At 35.2% G+C, this 14,492-nt stretch overlaps 1 protein-coding gene across 1 annotated transcript in view; it reads right to left on the reverse strand.

The window, feature by feature from the left end:
* The window catches only part of Hook1 (hook microtubule tethering protein 1), a 53,752-nt gene that overhangs the window by 17,279 nt on the left and 21,981 nt on the right, over nucleotides 1-14,492 (reverse strand). The window contains exons 9-15 of the mRNA XM_042683066.1: nucleotides 9,920-10,086; nucleotides 8,501-8,641; nucleotides 7,405-7,606; nucleotides 5,955-6,065; nucleotides 4,422-4,509; nucleotides 4,280-4,340; nucleotides 1,453-1,593 (exon numbers count right to left, since the gene is read on the reverse strand). Of these exons, the coding sequence (XP_042539000.1) occupies nucleotides 1,453-1,593; nucleotides 4,280-4,340; nucleotides 4,422-4,509; nucleotides 5,955-6,065; nucleotides 7,405-7,606; nucleotides 8,501-8,641; nucleotides 9,920-10,086 (911 nt within the window). The remainder of the gene's footprint in view (nucleotides 1-1,452; nucleotides 1,594-4,279; nucleotides 4,341-4,421; nucleotides 4,510-5,954; nucleotides 6,066-7,404; nucleotides 7,607-8,500; nucleotides 8,642-9,919; nucleotides 10,087-14,492) is intronic.

The following is a 14,492-nucleotide window of genomic DNA, read 5'->3' on the forward strand; positions in this document are numbered from 1 at the left end:
CCAGGTGTTGGGGTAGGGAGTCTAGGTCAGGGTCTGGGGATTCCCTCCAGCTCTGGTCTCCCTTGATGGGTTCACTGTCCCCTGTTGGGTACTCACCCTGTAGGTCGTCAGTTGTTGTTGCAATCCGAGTTCAGTTGGGGTGGTTGCGGGCTGGGTTGGGCGGCCCCCCGCCGGGTTGCTGCGATCGTGATTGGGCGGGTGGTCTGCCGACAGGTCCCTTTGTCGCGCTGCTGGTGCCGGGCGGCTTTGGCGGGATGGAGCCTCTCCGCTCCGGTGGAGAGTGATGGGTGGGGGTGGGATCCTCGTGGAGACTCCTGGCTGTTAGGTTTCTCTGTTCCTGGCGATCCGCTGTTCTGCAATCCGGTACCTGGTGATCTGCAAGCAGCCCCCTGTGTCTCTGTGGCGCCGGCGGCTTGGCGCACTGCCGCGCGGCCAGTAAAGGTTGGGGGAGGGGTCTTCGCTCTTCTCTGTTCTGAAATTCTTCTTTTCCTCTCTTTCTTTTTTTGTTATTTTCCACCTCTGGTTTTTCTTTGAGTGTTCGTCTTTTTGTTGTTGTCCGTCTCTTGGGGAGATTAAACGTTGGAACTCGAACTCTCTTTTTGGTTGGAGAGAGCTGTGGCGTTTCCCTACTGCCCCGTCGCCATCTTGGTCTACCATGTACTTTAACTTAGCAAAGTTCGATTTTTTCAAACTCTTCTTAAGTTATTCACAAGAATTTACCAGCAAGTTATTTTGTTCTACTTCTCATCTATACGCACGCACACACAGATGTTACATGTGGATATGACTGACACACACTCCTGTTCATTACATACAACACTTCACTACTACAATTATCACTAACATGATAATCATGTACTCTTGTGTTTATCACTCTACATCAATCTTCTAAATAATTTTAATCATCACATTGGTAACAGGTAAGTGTACAGTTCAGGGTTAGGAAATTGGCAGTTGAGGACAGTGAGGAGGAGCTTGAATAGCTCTCCCACAGTCAGTTAACGAGGTAATACAGAAGTGGGGTTCACAATCTGCCCTATCTATCCACTCTGCTACAGAAACAAACTGTGACTTATTCTTTTGTTAGGTTTTCTGTCAATTATGAAGCTATCTAATAAAATTAAAGAATAAGCAACCTGGTTAATCAAGCCTATTAGCATTACTTTGTGTTCTAATAATATGTTCTAATAAAATACATTAATTGGCTTCTTCAGCAAAGTAAAGCTTTATATCCGCCATATCTGCCAAACTGCTTCTAAATAATGCAAAGATAATTTCCACTTGCATAGGTCCTGATTTTGAGAAGAGGTAACTAAATCACATAACTTACGATGATTAAAAAAGCAACGAGGAGGCAACAATGCTTGTTAAGAAATGTACTCATTATCTTGCCCATGTAATTGTAACTCCTCTGTATGGTATTCTCACAATAAAAAAAAAAAAAGCAGTTACCTCTGTTCAGTTTCAAGTTCGTTCATCTTGCGATGTTTCTGCTCTAGCTGCTCCTGCAGTTCTTCAATGCGTTCATTCTCAGTCCCTTCCTGCTGCAAGCGAAGCATCTTGTTTTCATGCTGAAGACGAATGAACACTTCCCTAATATTGAAAACATTTTTTAGTTAAAAAAAGTTACTATATGCTTTTTCAAAAAGGAAAGTCCTATTAATAGCGAACATTTAAAAATATTAATGAAACAAGCAAAAATCATGTACATGGAATTCGATTCCTCAAAATCAAGTACTATACTATATATGATTAAATTATTATAATTACATTCCTAGATAATAAGTCTTTAGTAGCTTGGAAATACTCATGGAAAGAAATTATATATTCTTAGAAACTATGTAAGTAAAAATCAATAAATGTAAGAAATTAGCTTGCTAAAACTTTTATACTTTCATGACAGTAAGCAGAAAAGTCTTCAAATTTTGGGGATGATTATTAAAGATTTATGCATATTTTTGTGTATATGCAGGCACTGGGGCTTGAACTCAGGAATCTGTGTCCTCACTTGGCTTTTTACTCATGGCTGGTACTTCCAATATACATACATTCAAAATGCAATTTAGGCATTAAAATGAAAAATCTCTTCTTGATATTAAATAAGAAAATAATACTTTCTCTCCTCTCCAACAATATTGTCCCAAATTATTTCAACCTGTTCCAACTTCTGTTCCGATAAATGGCAGCACCATAACTCTAAAATACAAGCTTACATGGCTCTTTTTCAAATCAATTTTATCATAATGATTGAATCCTCACTAAGAAAGCTAAGTAGCTATTTACACCTTACATATTTAACATTCACTTCATCAGAGGTTTGTCTGCTGCAATGTTTTTGGTTTTCTGATAATTTTTAAACTTTAAATGATATAAGTAAACCTAGTCTAAAGGCAATGTTATGCTACATGAACTTTATACAGCTAGTTTATTTTTATAACATACTACATGACCTTACCACCTACCAAGAAAAAATCATGGTAGCTGGGTGCTGGTGGCTCACACCTGTAATCCTAGCTACTTAGGAGGCTGAGATCTGAGGATCATGGTTCAAAGCCAGCCAGGGCATAAAAGTCCGTGAGACTTTGATCTCCAATAAACCACTAGAAAACCGGAAGTGGTGCTATGGCTCAAGATGCAGAGTGCTCGCCTTGAGCTGAAGAACGCAGGGACAGTACCCAGATCCAGAGTTCAAGTCCCATGACAGAAAAAAAAAAAAAAAAAGAAAAATCATGGTTAAAATTAGAATGCCATCTAGTGAGTTTATGGACTTTTGCTCCTGAAAAATCTTGAAATTTTTTAAATTAAGATGTCTGATTTAGAAAGATTAAATTGACATTCATTTTAATTTGTCACTGACAAGCATATGAAAATGAACTGAAAGGGTAATTCCATTATGACTGGATATTAATAATTTAAAAGTGCATGTCACTCTCTAGTTAAGCATGCAAGGAACTTGGGAATTATACACATCAACATATAACATAAACAACCTATAATAACGTATTTGTTGTTAAGACAACAAATTAAAAACTAAGTAAACTAAAAATCAACAACCCTGAAAACGCTACACTAAGCAAAGTCAGTCAGTCAAGAAGGCCACACCATATATGATTCTATGTATATGAAAGATCCACAACAAGCAAGTTGGTATTGGTTGTATATGGCTAGAATCTAGCAGGAAGATAGGGACGAAAACTGACTGCTAATAGGTATAAGGTCTTAGAAGTAATGAAAACGTTCTAAAATGAGATAGTGATAACTGTGACAGTCATAGATGATAAATCCAACTCTACAAATAAAACTATAATTACTGAGCTGAACGAACTCTAGCCGGGCACCAGTGGCTCACTGTAATCCTAGCTACTCAGGAGGCTGAGATCTGAGGATCACGGTTCAAAACCAGCCCAGGCAGGAAAGTCCGAGAAACTCCTACCTCCAATAAACCACCAGAAAACCGGAAGTGGTGCTGTAGCTCAAGTGGTAGAGCACTAGCCTTGAGGGGAAGAGCTGAGGGACAGCGAGCTCAGGCCCAGAGTTTAAGCAAAAAAAAAAAAAAAACACCCAAAAAACAAAACAAACAAAAAAAAACCCAACTCTACAACTTGTGGGGGGGGAGAAGGAGAGAGAAGTTGGGGAGGTGGAGAGGGAAGGGATGACTGGAGAAAAACAAAGGAGGGATAACAGTGCTCAAGAGGAAGTGTACTCATTACCTTACTCATGTAACTGTAACCCCTCTGTACAGTATCTTTACAATAAAATTTAAAAAAAAAATTTTTTTAAAGCCAGAAGTTGAGCTAGGCTCAAACCATAAAGGAATAGTCTTAAGCAAAAAAACTGAAGGACAGCACTTAAGCCCTGAGTTCAAGCTCCAGGACCAGCTAAAATATGAAAACAACAACAACAAAAATAAAGAGTAGACTAAGTTTGAATAAATAAAACTGTTCCTACAAAACGAACAAGAAAACTATAAAATAGCGAATTACTCAAAATGTCTAGAAGTAAACAACATTAAAGGCCAAGATAGAAGTTCAATGAAAAGGAACATCTAAACTTTTTGTTAAATTTTTACTTAATCCTCTCGCTTTCTGTGCATCTCATCTATTTCTTTCTACGCTTCTTAGATGTATTGTCTTGAGCATGTTACTTAACCTTTGGCATTAGTTTGTGTAGTATCAAACCAATTCCCAAAATGAAAAGTTTACAGATGTTACTTGAAAATAAAAAGAAATGACATTTTTAATACTGAGTATTGATTATCAATCAATTGAAATAAATTTACCTATATTCCACTGGCATAATCTCAGCAGCAAGATTCTCATAACTTTTTGTAGCAGATGAATCTAAACAACAAATAATAGATTAGTGTTTCAGTAATTCAATCATTGTTTTTAAATCTTTTTAAAAAATCAAATTGAATTCACCAGTTTGGTTCAGGTGGTCTTGCTGTGCTTGTGAACATCGAAGCTCCTCGTTTGTCTCTTTCAGAGTATCGCGCTGCTCTATCAGCCTCTGAAAAATAATAGTTGACTTCAGCCACTGTTAACACTTCGGGCTTACAATTGAATTTAATAATTATTTAATTTAAAATGTTTTAGTTTTAAGATGCATGTGTGTGTGTGTGTGTGTGTGTGTGTGTGTGTGTGTGTGTTTGTGTGTGTATCTCACAGTGAAACATGGCTTTGATTTCTTCATCATCATATTTATCTCTGAACCAAATATATGCAATTGAGTAACTTTCATTATAGATAACAACTTAGAGCATCAACTTTGAGGACACATCAATCAGAGTTGGAATTCCAGTTTCACTGTTTCTTAGCTGTATTATCCTGAGCAACTTGTATAACTTTTTTGCATTAGGTTATATATCTTCAAAATTGAACACTAATACAAAAAATCATGGAAAAGATGTTCTAATTAATGAATTGAGGTGAAGTTAAATATCTAGAATAATGGCTGGCATGCAAGACATGCAGTAGACGAGTTATTTGTTTTACCATTACTGTTAAGTTCTGCTCGAAGAAATGGTTTCTATCATCCTGAAAGTTAATTTCAGAAAAACACCATTTCCCAAGGATAGCATAACAGTATTTCCTTTACTATTTTAGAGCCTACACTTATGACAAAATCTGTTTTGTAAACAAAAGGCTTGTACTTAATGTTATATTCCAAGACTACAAAGTACTTCTAAATATAAAATCATATTTTAAACATTGTTATGTTTCAAGTCAGTAAACAAAACCTTGTAAGTTCATTAAGTCAATGTAAAAGTAAAGGTAACTTATTCAAGAGTTCCTTAGGCTGCAGTTGACAAATGCCCTAGCCATCTCTGAACACTATAATAACTATAGGCAGACATGAATATCTACAAAAATTCCTCTCCCATAAATACAATAAAAACCATAGAAAATTTGTCTATTAATTTAGAGAACTCTATAAATAAACTTAAAGTCTATTATAATCTTGGTAAGGTTTCGTTAGAAACCTGCTTTCCGTGTCCATCAACAAATGGATTAAAAAATGAAAAATATATATACAACCACAGACACAAAATACTGAACCAATAAAATGGATGGCACTAGAGAGTATTAGGTTAAGTAAGTCAGCAAGATAAGTACCACATGTTCTCTTCTTTGTATACACTGAAAGTTAAATCATAGAATAACATTCAATAGGAAAGGATGTGGATTGGAAAAACAGTAATAATTTGATTAGTGTACATTTTATGCCTGTGTTGAAATATTACACTGAACCCTATGTATCATTTAGACATGCCAATTAAAAATAAAACATGTTTAGAAATGAAATGAGGAGGTAACAGCAATTTTCTAAGACTTCATTTTATATCAACTATTTGATTCCAATTCTTATATCAATTTCAGGAAAGTAAGAATTGGTAGATATCAATACCATTCTAAAAGAATGAAAAGTCCCTCATCAAATAAATTTTTGATTACCTCTTTTTCCTTCAGCAAAGCTTCATGTTTTTCTTCAAGCCGCTTCATTTCAAATGCTAGTGTGTCTGCCCTTTTGGATTCAGAGGAAAGTTTAGTGTGAAGGTCCTGAACCTTTTGTTGGAAAAAAAAAAAAAAGAAGCAAAAATCAAGAGTGTGTAATAATCACATACTTTAAGTGAATGAAATACTGGAAATAAAATGTCTCTACTAAAATTACAGTCTAATTCAAAATATTTAGAAAACAGCATTAGCGTTGAGGAATATCTAGCCCTCAGGCCATACAAAGGCCTCAAAATAGTTTGGTACAAGAAAGGACAGACATACATGTTTCTCATTGGATAAAAAGGCCTATCTACCTGTACAGATAATTTTGTATGACCTACAAATAACATTAGAAATAACCAAATGGCCTTTGGAAGAAAAAATTCTTGATCTTTAAACTATTATAAGAATATGAAATGCAAAATATTCAACTAATAATTATACCAATAACTTTAAAAACCATCCTTTCTATTCTAATGGTTTCATTAGGCTCACTAGAAAATAGTAAAACAAAATATATTCGATATAGTTCCAGTCTATACCATCTAGTTCCCTCTGATTTCCAGAAATACTAATGAACCAAATCTCAACAAAACAAGAAAGTAATAAAGGTAAAAAGCTCAGATAAATCAAAATTCTATTTGGCCCTTAAAGAAAGAAGAAATTTATCAGAACAAGTTCATAACTTATTATATATGCTTCCTAGTTATAGATCAAAAATATTATTATCCTTAAGTAGTCGTAGAAAGGAGTGGCCATTCACCAAAGCAGTTTTATAGTACATTTTGATCAATGTCATCCCTTCCAACATTCTCACCCATCTTTCCAAACCCACTCCTTCTCCCTGACTTAATTTTAAGTTATGTATTGAATTTTTTGCCTTTTATGAGTACAAAATATCTTGATCTGTGTCATCACTTCAATATCTTTACCCCTCCCTTCAACTCACCCCTTCCCTTGTATTTCTCAATTCTGTGGCATATACAACAATGAATTCTTGCCTGCATACTCTCCCCTTCCCCATTTCATTCTATCCTTCTCCCCTTAGCACCAATCTCCACTCTTGCAAGTATCCATTTCCTGGGACTTATTTTGTTGGGCTTTGATACAGTCTATTTTAAGAATGAGCCTATGTGTGCTCTCTCTCTATAGAGTCTATTACACTTCAGCTTAATTTTACCACCCAGTGTGTTTACTTAGAGATTTATAGGCACATTCTAGCTACCACAACTGAGGGAAACCATGCAACTTCTGTTTCTCTGGGTCTGGCTTACTTAGTAAAATTTTTTCTAAGTCTTCCTATTTGCTTACAAATGCTACACTATCATTCTTTAGAGATTAAATGAAGTACCAAATTGAACTTTAAATTTATCATCATATTTTCTTATGATTATGATTATTTTCTTACCTGCCTTTTGTATGTTTCTAGTTGTGTTCGTGCTGCATTTGCCTTCTTTAATTCTTCTTCTAAGCTGACAGTATTATGCATATACATCATGTTTGTCTCCTGTAGTGTTTTCACCTGCTTACGAAGGTCATTTAGATCTTGCAGCTTCTGACGATATATCTCCACTGTTGATTCCAGTTTATTTGCTTTATCAGAGGTAGCCCTATAATAATGATCAAGCATTACTTCGTAAAAAAACAAGTATATACACAACAATTTTATCTTAGCTATAAAATGAATCTTCCAAAGACTTGGACCTAAAACCATTTGAATTTTAATATTTTTGTAATAAACGCATAAAAATAAAAATGCTTCAAATCTGATACATTATCAAACTGTTTTTAGCACAATGAATGCATGAAAGGATGGTTTTGTTGGTGTAACTGAAAAATTCTGAACCATTCCCTAGTTTATAGGCATATTCTGGGGTTCTTTTTTGCATATATCGTTTAACATAATTATACTTAAAATGTTTGATATTTGGAATGTTGGCTCAATTCATAATTTGTTTAGCAAAGCATTTCTCTTTAGAATTTCACTTCCCTGACCAGTTGTACTAGAGCAAAGATAAGTGAAAATTAACAGAAAATATAGTGTGGCTGGTTTGTTTCTTGAGTAATATTTTATAAACAAAAGCTAAATACAAATTCTATATTACCAAAGACAATCCTTCCTGAAACATTAAAATTCTCAGTTATATCTGTCTCTATTTTATCTATGTCAAATATGTCCATTGTGAGAATTCATTTCCTCACCAAAATTTCTTTTTACAAACATAAACAATATACAAGGCAGCCAAGCTAAATGTTTATATAATTTTAAGGGAAAGATATCACTTGGGTTTATGGGTTCCAATGTGAAACTCTTCTAACAAGAATCAAGAATCTTTAAACTGCAATTCCAGTTAATAAGCATAAAAGAAGTAACAAGTAGGAGCACGGATAAAAACTGTTCAATGTCTGATGAATGGGAATAAAAGAATCTCTGATTAAAGCAAGAGAATACACAGACTGGTAATAAGTTAGAAGTAACATAATCACATTTAGACAAGCCATACCTAAGGACATCTATTTCATCTTTCAGGGCTCTTGTTTCTTCAGCAAGGCTCGTCAGCTCATCATTTCTATGCTGAAATTCAATCAGCTGTTTTTCAAGTTCTTCACAGTGAACTCTGTAATCATCTTTTGCAGCTTCAAGCCTGAAACAGAAAAAGCAAGTGAGGATTTATAGTATAATTTCAATCATTCTTTCCTTTTTAGCATCTCATTCAAAAGAGAAAAAAAAACCTAAAATAATTAAGATATCTTCAGGATCTTCATTTTGAAATGACAAAGTAAAAATAGTGATTTATAGTCTATTGAGTAAGAATCTATTACTGAATATGATGTATAATCTTGAGTTAGATTTTGAAGCAGACTGAAAAAGGCATTGAGACAACGGATGGATTTGAATAGGATCTGTGGTTTAGATAATACGTTGTCAGTAACCAGTTTCCTGATTCTATGACCAGAGTCTGATTTATGAGAGATTGCACTAGTCTTTAGGAAATAGACAATGAAGTATAAAGGACAAAGTCAATAAGCATGTCTCCTGTCATTCAGAGAAATGATTCAGGAAAAAAATCTGCAAATCTGTAAAATAACTGCAAAGGTATAAAAGGCATAAAACAGTTCTATACACACACATACATACATACACACACACACACACACACACACGTATTTAGTGAAAGTAATAGGAAAGTTTATTAGACAGTTTACATTCAATAGTTAAAAGGCCCATCTCTAATAAGAAATTGACCTTACAATCCATTCTGCAAATATGAAATGGTTATCAAAATATGTATGGTACAATGGTACATGGTTAAGCATGTAAGAGACCACTAATGTACATTGAAGGTAAGAACGATGACTTTGAAAAGATGAAATAAGAACATTAAAATGAAAACCATCTCTTTTTTTGCAGTACTGAAGAATCAAATTCAGTGTCTTATGCTTGCTAGACAAGTGCACTTGAGCCGTGCCCTCAGCCCTGTTTTGCTTTAGGTATTTTTCAGGTAAGGTCTCAGATTTTTGCCCAGGGCTGGTCTCAGACTCTTCCAACCTATCACTTCCTGCATAGCTGGGATTCCAGGTGCATTTCACCACCACTCACAGCTTTTTTGTTGAGATAGGGAAAGGATAGCTTACAAACGTTTTCCTCAGGCTGGCCTCAAGTTTCATTCCTTCTAATTTCTACTTCCTGAGTAGTTGGAATTACAAGTGTGAGCTACTATATCTGGCCTCCTGCAATCTTTTTACTGGATTGCCTATGTACCTTGGTCCTTTGAATTGTGAAATTGTTTAATTTTATATACACATCCTTCTGTGCAACTGAACTGTGTGAAGCAGGAACAAGTTATGTACCATGCAGTTATTAAACAAGTATAACTCTTAACAGTTGTAATTTTATAAAATAATTTCTATTACAATGCTACCTGTAGTTTTCTTCCTGTAATTGTTCTAGTTGTAGCTGTGCATGAAAGTACTTTTTTGCAACCATTGTATTTGGATCATCAAATGAGCCATCCAACTGGTCAAGTTTTTCATTCATCATCTCATTTTCAGAAACCAGTGAATTCTTCTCATCTTGAAGTGCAGTCACCTAAAAAAATATATTAATATAAGCAGCATTAATTAAACCCTCTTAAGAGTTAGGAGTTCAGAGGCGGGCGCTGGTGGCTCACACCTATAATCCGAGTTACTCAGGTGGCAGAGATCTGATGATAGCAGTTTAAAGCCAGCCTGGGCAGAAAATTCCATGAGAATGTTATCTCCAATTAACCACTAGAAAACTGGAAGTGGCTCTGTGGCTGAGGTGGTAGAGCACTAGCCTTGAGCTGAAGAGCTGAGGAACAGTGCCTAGGCCTAGAGTTCAACCCCATGACTGACCAAAAAAAAAAAAAAAAAAGAATTAGGAGTTCAGAATTCTAATTCTGTGTGGGCCATGAAAACAGTAATTTCAAAGGATCTTCCAACTCTGGTATTCTGAGTTTGGAAGGCTCCAATCAACTACAAAAGAAACCAAATCAGTACCTATATGAAGAGAACAGAGCAAGACTATCTTAGGATGCTAGGGCTCCTACTTGGTTTGGGGAAGAAAATAGTTCTAAGTCTCTAAAATTGAGTTTATATGTAGAATTAAAAAATAATTTTCCTACATCTAGGTATAATTTTCACAGTACTGTTCACCTACTCAGCCAAAATTATTGTTTTAGTTCATAGTAGGAAATTATCCATTACATTAAATTTTGTACCTATTATATTACATTTTCAGGGAATAATTAATTAGTCCATGACAAAAATTAATGAGTCCATGACAAAAAGGTAAATTCTTTTCAATTAGTTTCAGCAACAGTTTGATTATGGGATAATATGGATAATACACATGTAAGTGCAGAACTACATCTTCACTTCATTGCATTTTTAAAGTCACACTTTCAACTTTTTTAAATATAATTTTACTGTTATTAAGTTGTTGTACAGAGGGGCTAACATTTCATAAATCAGATAATGAATATATTTATTTTTTTGGACAATAGAACCCCTTCCTTCATTTTCCCCCAGTTAGTAAGTCATTTTAAAATAAGCATGTTTTTAACCAAGATACAGAATCTTGCCCCTCAGTGGACAAATGGATTAAAAAAAATGTGCTATATATACACAATGGAATTCTATGCTTCCATCAGGAAGAATCATATTGTCCCATTTGTAAGGAAATGGAAAGACTTATACAATAAAAGTAAGCCAGAACCAAAGAAGCATAGGTTGCCTTGTTTCCTTCCTTTGTTGTAACCAGAATGTACCTACAAATCTACAAATAAACATACCAGATGGTAAAAGACAAAAAATGACATTTGGACATGACAAATCATACAGAATAAACATTCACACAATGAAACCAAAGGAGGATATTCTTAGGAGAGGATCACAAAGGCTCAATAGCTATGTGCGTGTGATCATATAAAATGATGTTTATCAAAACGAACTCCAAGAAATGGAAACAAGATTTTTTTGCTATGTTGGGGAGGCTGGGGGGTTGTTTTGTCCTTTCTCACTGCTTTTGATTTCTGTACCTTTCCTCATGTTATGCAAGTTTATCTGTTTTGTGGAAGGTAAGAGGGAACACAGAAATGGTGGGACAAAGAGTAAACAAAGGCAGCAATGATACTCACTAGATACTATGTTGAAAATGAACAGTAAAAATTGTGGGAAAGGGAGATTGGAAGAGAAAAACAGAGAAAATGAGAGAAGAGGTAACACTGTTCAGAAAGAAATGTCCTCATTTTCTGACTTACCTAACTGTAACCCCCCTGTATACTACCTTTATTACAAGAAATATATAATAAATTTTTACTCTTCCAACTGTTTCTTTTTCATTTAAGACATCTTTAAAACTTCACAACTATAGGTATGATTTTTCCAAAGACAAGATTATATGATTTTACTAAGAGCCTAGTTTTTAGAATGGTAATCTATAATGACATTCATTATATTGTTTGGTAAGTTTGCTACTCTGTTAATTTCAGTAGCTGTAATTAAGTTCACAGAGTTATGTAAATGAAAATACATGCTGGCACAATTAAACAAAACTTAAATCTAGTCATTACATTAAAAACACTTAAGGCCCCCTTACAAACAATACTGTCTGTTTAAGGAAATTAAAATGGAGACCTTCATGTAAGATCCCTGGGCAGAAAAAAACAGGCTTTAAAAACTTTGAATGACTTGCAAATATATAAAAGTTAACTTAAGATGTTACTTGCAAATGCTAGGATTAAGAAAAACTTAAGCTCAATCTCAAGTAGTCAACAAACTTAGAAATCAAAGGATATAATTTCTTAGAAAAGTTAACTCACTGCCCAACAAAACAAACACCAGAAAACAAATAGTCAAAAGAGGATGTTGGGGTTAAGAGGAGGGTGGTAAAAGAATGAAGAGAGGAAGAGGGGGAAATGCAGTCATAAAATCCAGTGTATATCCTACAAAATTAAGAAAATTGAGGGAAGGCATGAGATAAATGGGGGAGAATGATTAAAGAAGTGACACTGACCAATTCGTGTTCATGAAATGCTTTGTTGAATAGCAACCCCTGTGTACAACTAAAGATTTTTTTTTAAAAAGGACAAAACAAAAAATGAATATTAACAACCAAAATTATATAATATTTGACTACAACTGTGGTCAGTCCTTTCCTTATAACCAATCACATACTTTCTTTGCTTTACTTCTATCAATGTCTCTCACTTATGTTCCCCCAATGGAGTCCTGAGGTATTTCTGGTTTGTATCTCGTTTATTTCTGATTCATTCATGAGTCAAATTAATTCTAAAAACTATATGGTGCCTCAACTTACTTACTTAACACATCCAAATGAGAAAAACAAAACAAAATGAAACAGTCATAGATGTAAGCATGATGCCCACATTTGGTCCTCGGCTCCACCCAGACCTGATCCATCCTTGGAGTTCTCACCATACAGCAGCTGGCCACTCCCTGTCTCTGCCCAGACCCACCTGAGCACCCACCTGCCTCTCTTCCTGCCCCCAGACCCTCCTGCTACCTGAATAGGGTAGTCCTCTAAGGTAAGGTAAGGTGAGGGTGGCTTTCTCAAAAGTTTCCTCTAGCTCATTAATAACAACTTTTGTCTTGATGTCCCTGATTTTATAAACAGACATTTCTTTTTGCTACAAGTACACACTGCTCTTCTTTTACTAAGCCCATCAAATATGTTTACCACGTCATCTGTAGGCTCTTTTCCTGCACGGTCACATTATCATTGTTACTGCTATTGTGTCACCTTTACTCTGAATCATTTGGGCTCTGCTACCACCAGTCAGTAAGTAAATAGTGGAGTTTCACTATTAATATTAAGAAAAACTTCTTGAGGCTGGAGGTGTAACTCAGAAGCACAGAAGGCCCTTTAAACATTTGTCAGCCCCTGGGGTCCCTACAACCAATCCCTAGCACACACACACACAAAAAAGAAAACAGAAACAAAAACCCACAAAGCTTCTCTACCCACTTCCTATCTCACTGACAACTCATAAGGTAAATATTTTGCATAGGAAGGAGGTGAGATCATCTGTTCTCACTTGACATATAGAATCCTTCAGTCACTTGTGTGTTTATCATCACTGAATACAGCCACAAGCCAGAGGTTATGCCAAGTATACATAACATGTCTATTCACTATGTGCCATGCATTGGCAACAGCATGTATATCATCCTTTATACTAAACTCCTTTTGAAAATATTCCAGCCTCTATTCAATCAATACTGCTAACATGTTAAAAAAGATGTCTTTATATTTACTATTGATCTCAGGATGTCCTGGTCTTGGTGGAATTATAAATTCACATTTGGGAAAATATACATGGCACATGCATTATTCCACGAGAACTCTAGCTGGATGATAACAGTTGTGAAGGAATAACAAGCTTTAGTCATTCATGCCAGCAATGAATAAAGTCACAGGTACAAAATGCTTGTGAACCAGTCAGAAAGGATGTCTCTGCTCATCCATATCTTTTTGTTTGCCACATTAGTCATTGACATAAGGATGCAGGGATTGTTAAACATGTAAACTCCCTGGACCGAGGCCAGACACAAGAAATAGAATGTGAAGGGCATTCTACACATTTAATTCAACCAGTTGTGATGGTGATGCATTCTTTAGCTTAATCTATATTTATTTCTGTTCCTCTCAATTTGGAATTTCTGAAGTTTTCATTGTAAACCACAAGATCACATACTCTTCATTTTGTTTTACAAAAACTTCTTTATTTTTATTTATTTACTTTTTAATTGTTATCATAAAGGTGATGTACAGGGGAATGACAGTTTCATATGTCAGGTAAAGAGTACATTCTTTCTGGACAATGTTACCCTTTCCCTCACTCTCTCCCAGTTTTCCCTCCCATCCCTACCCACAAGTTGTATAGTTCATTTTCAACGCAGTGTCTAGTGAGTACCACTGCTGCACTTGTTTACCCTTTGTCTCCCATTTAT

The sequence above is a fragment of the Dipodomys spectabilis genome, unplaced genomic scaffold (genome assembly GCF_019054845.1).
Source record: "Dipodomys spectabilis isolate Male_0828 unplaced genomic scaffold, ASM1905484v1 ptg000002l, whole genome shotgun sequence".
NCBI classification, from domain to species: domain Eukaryota; kingdom Metazoa; phylum Chordata; class Mammalia; order Rodentia; family Heteromyidae; genus Dipodomys; species Dipodomys spectabilis.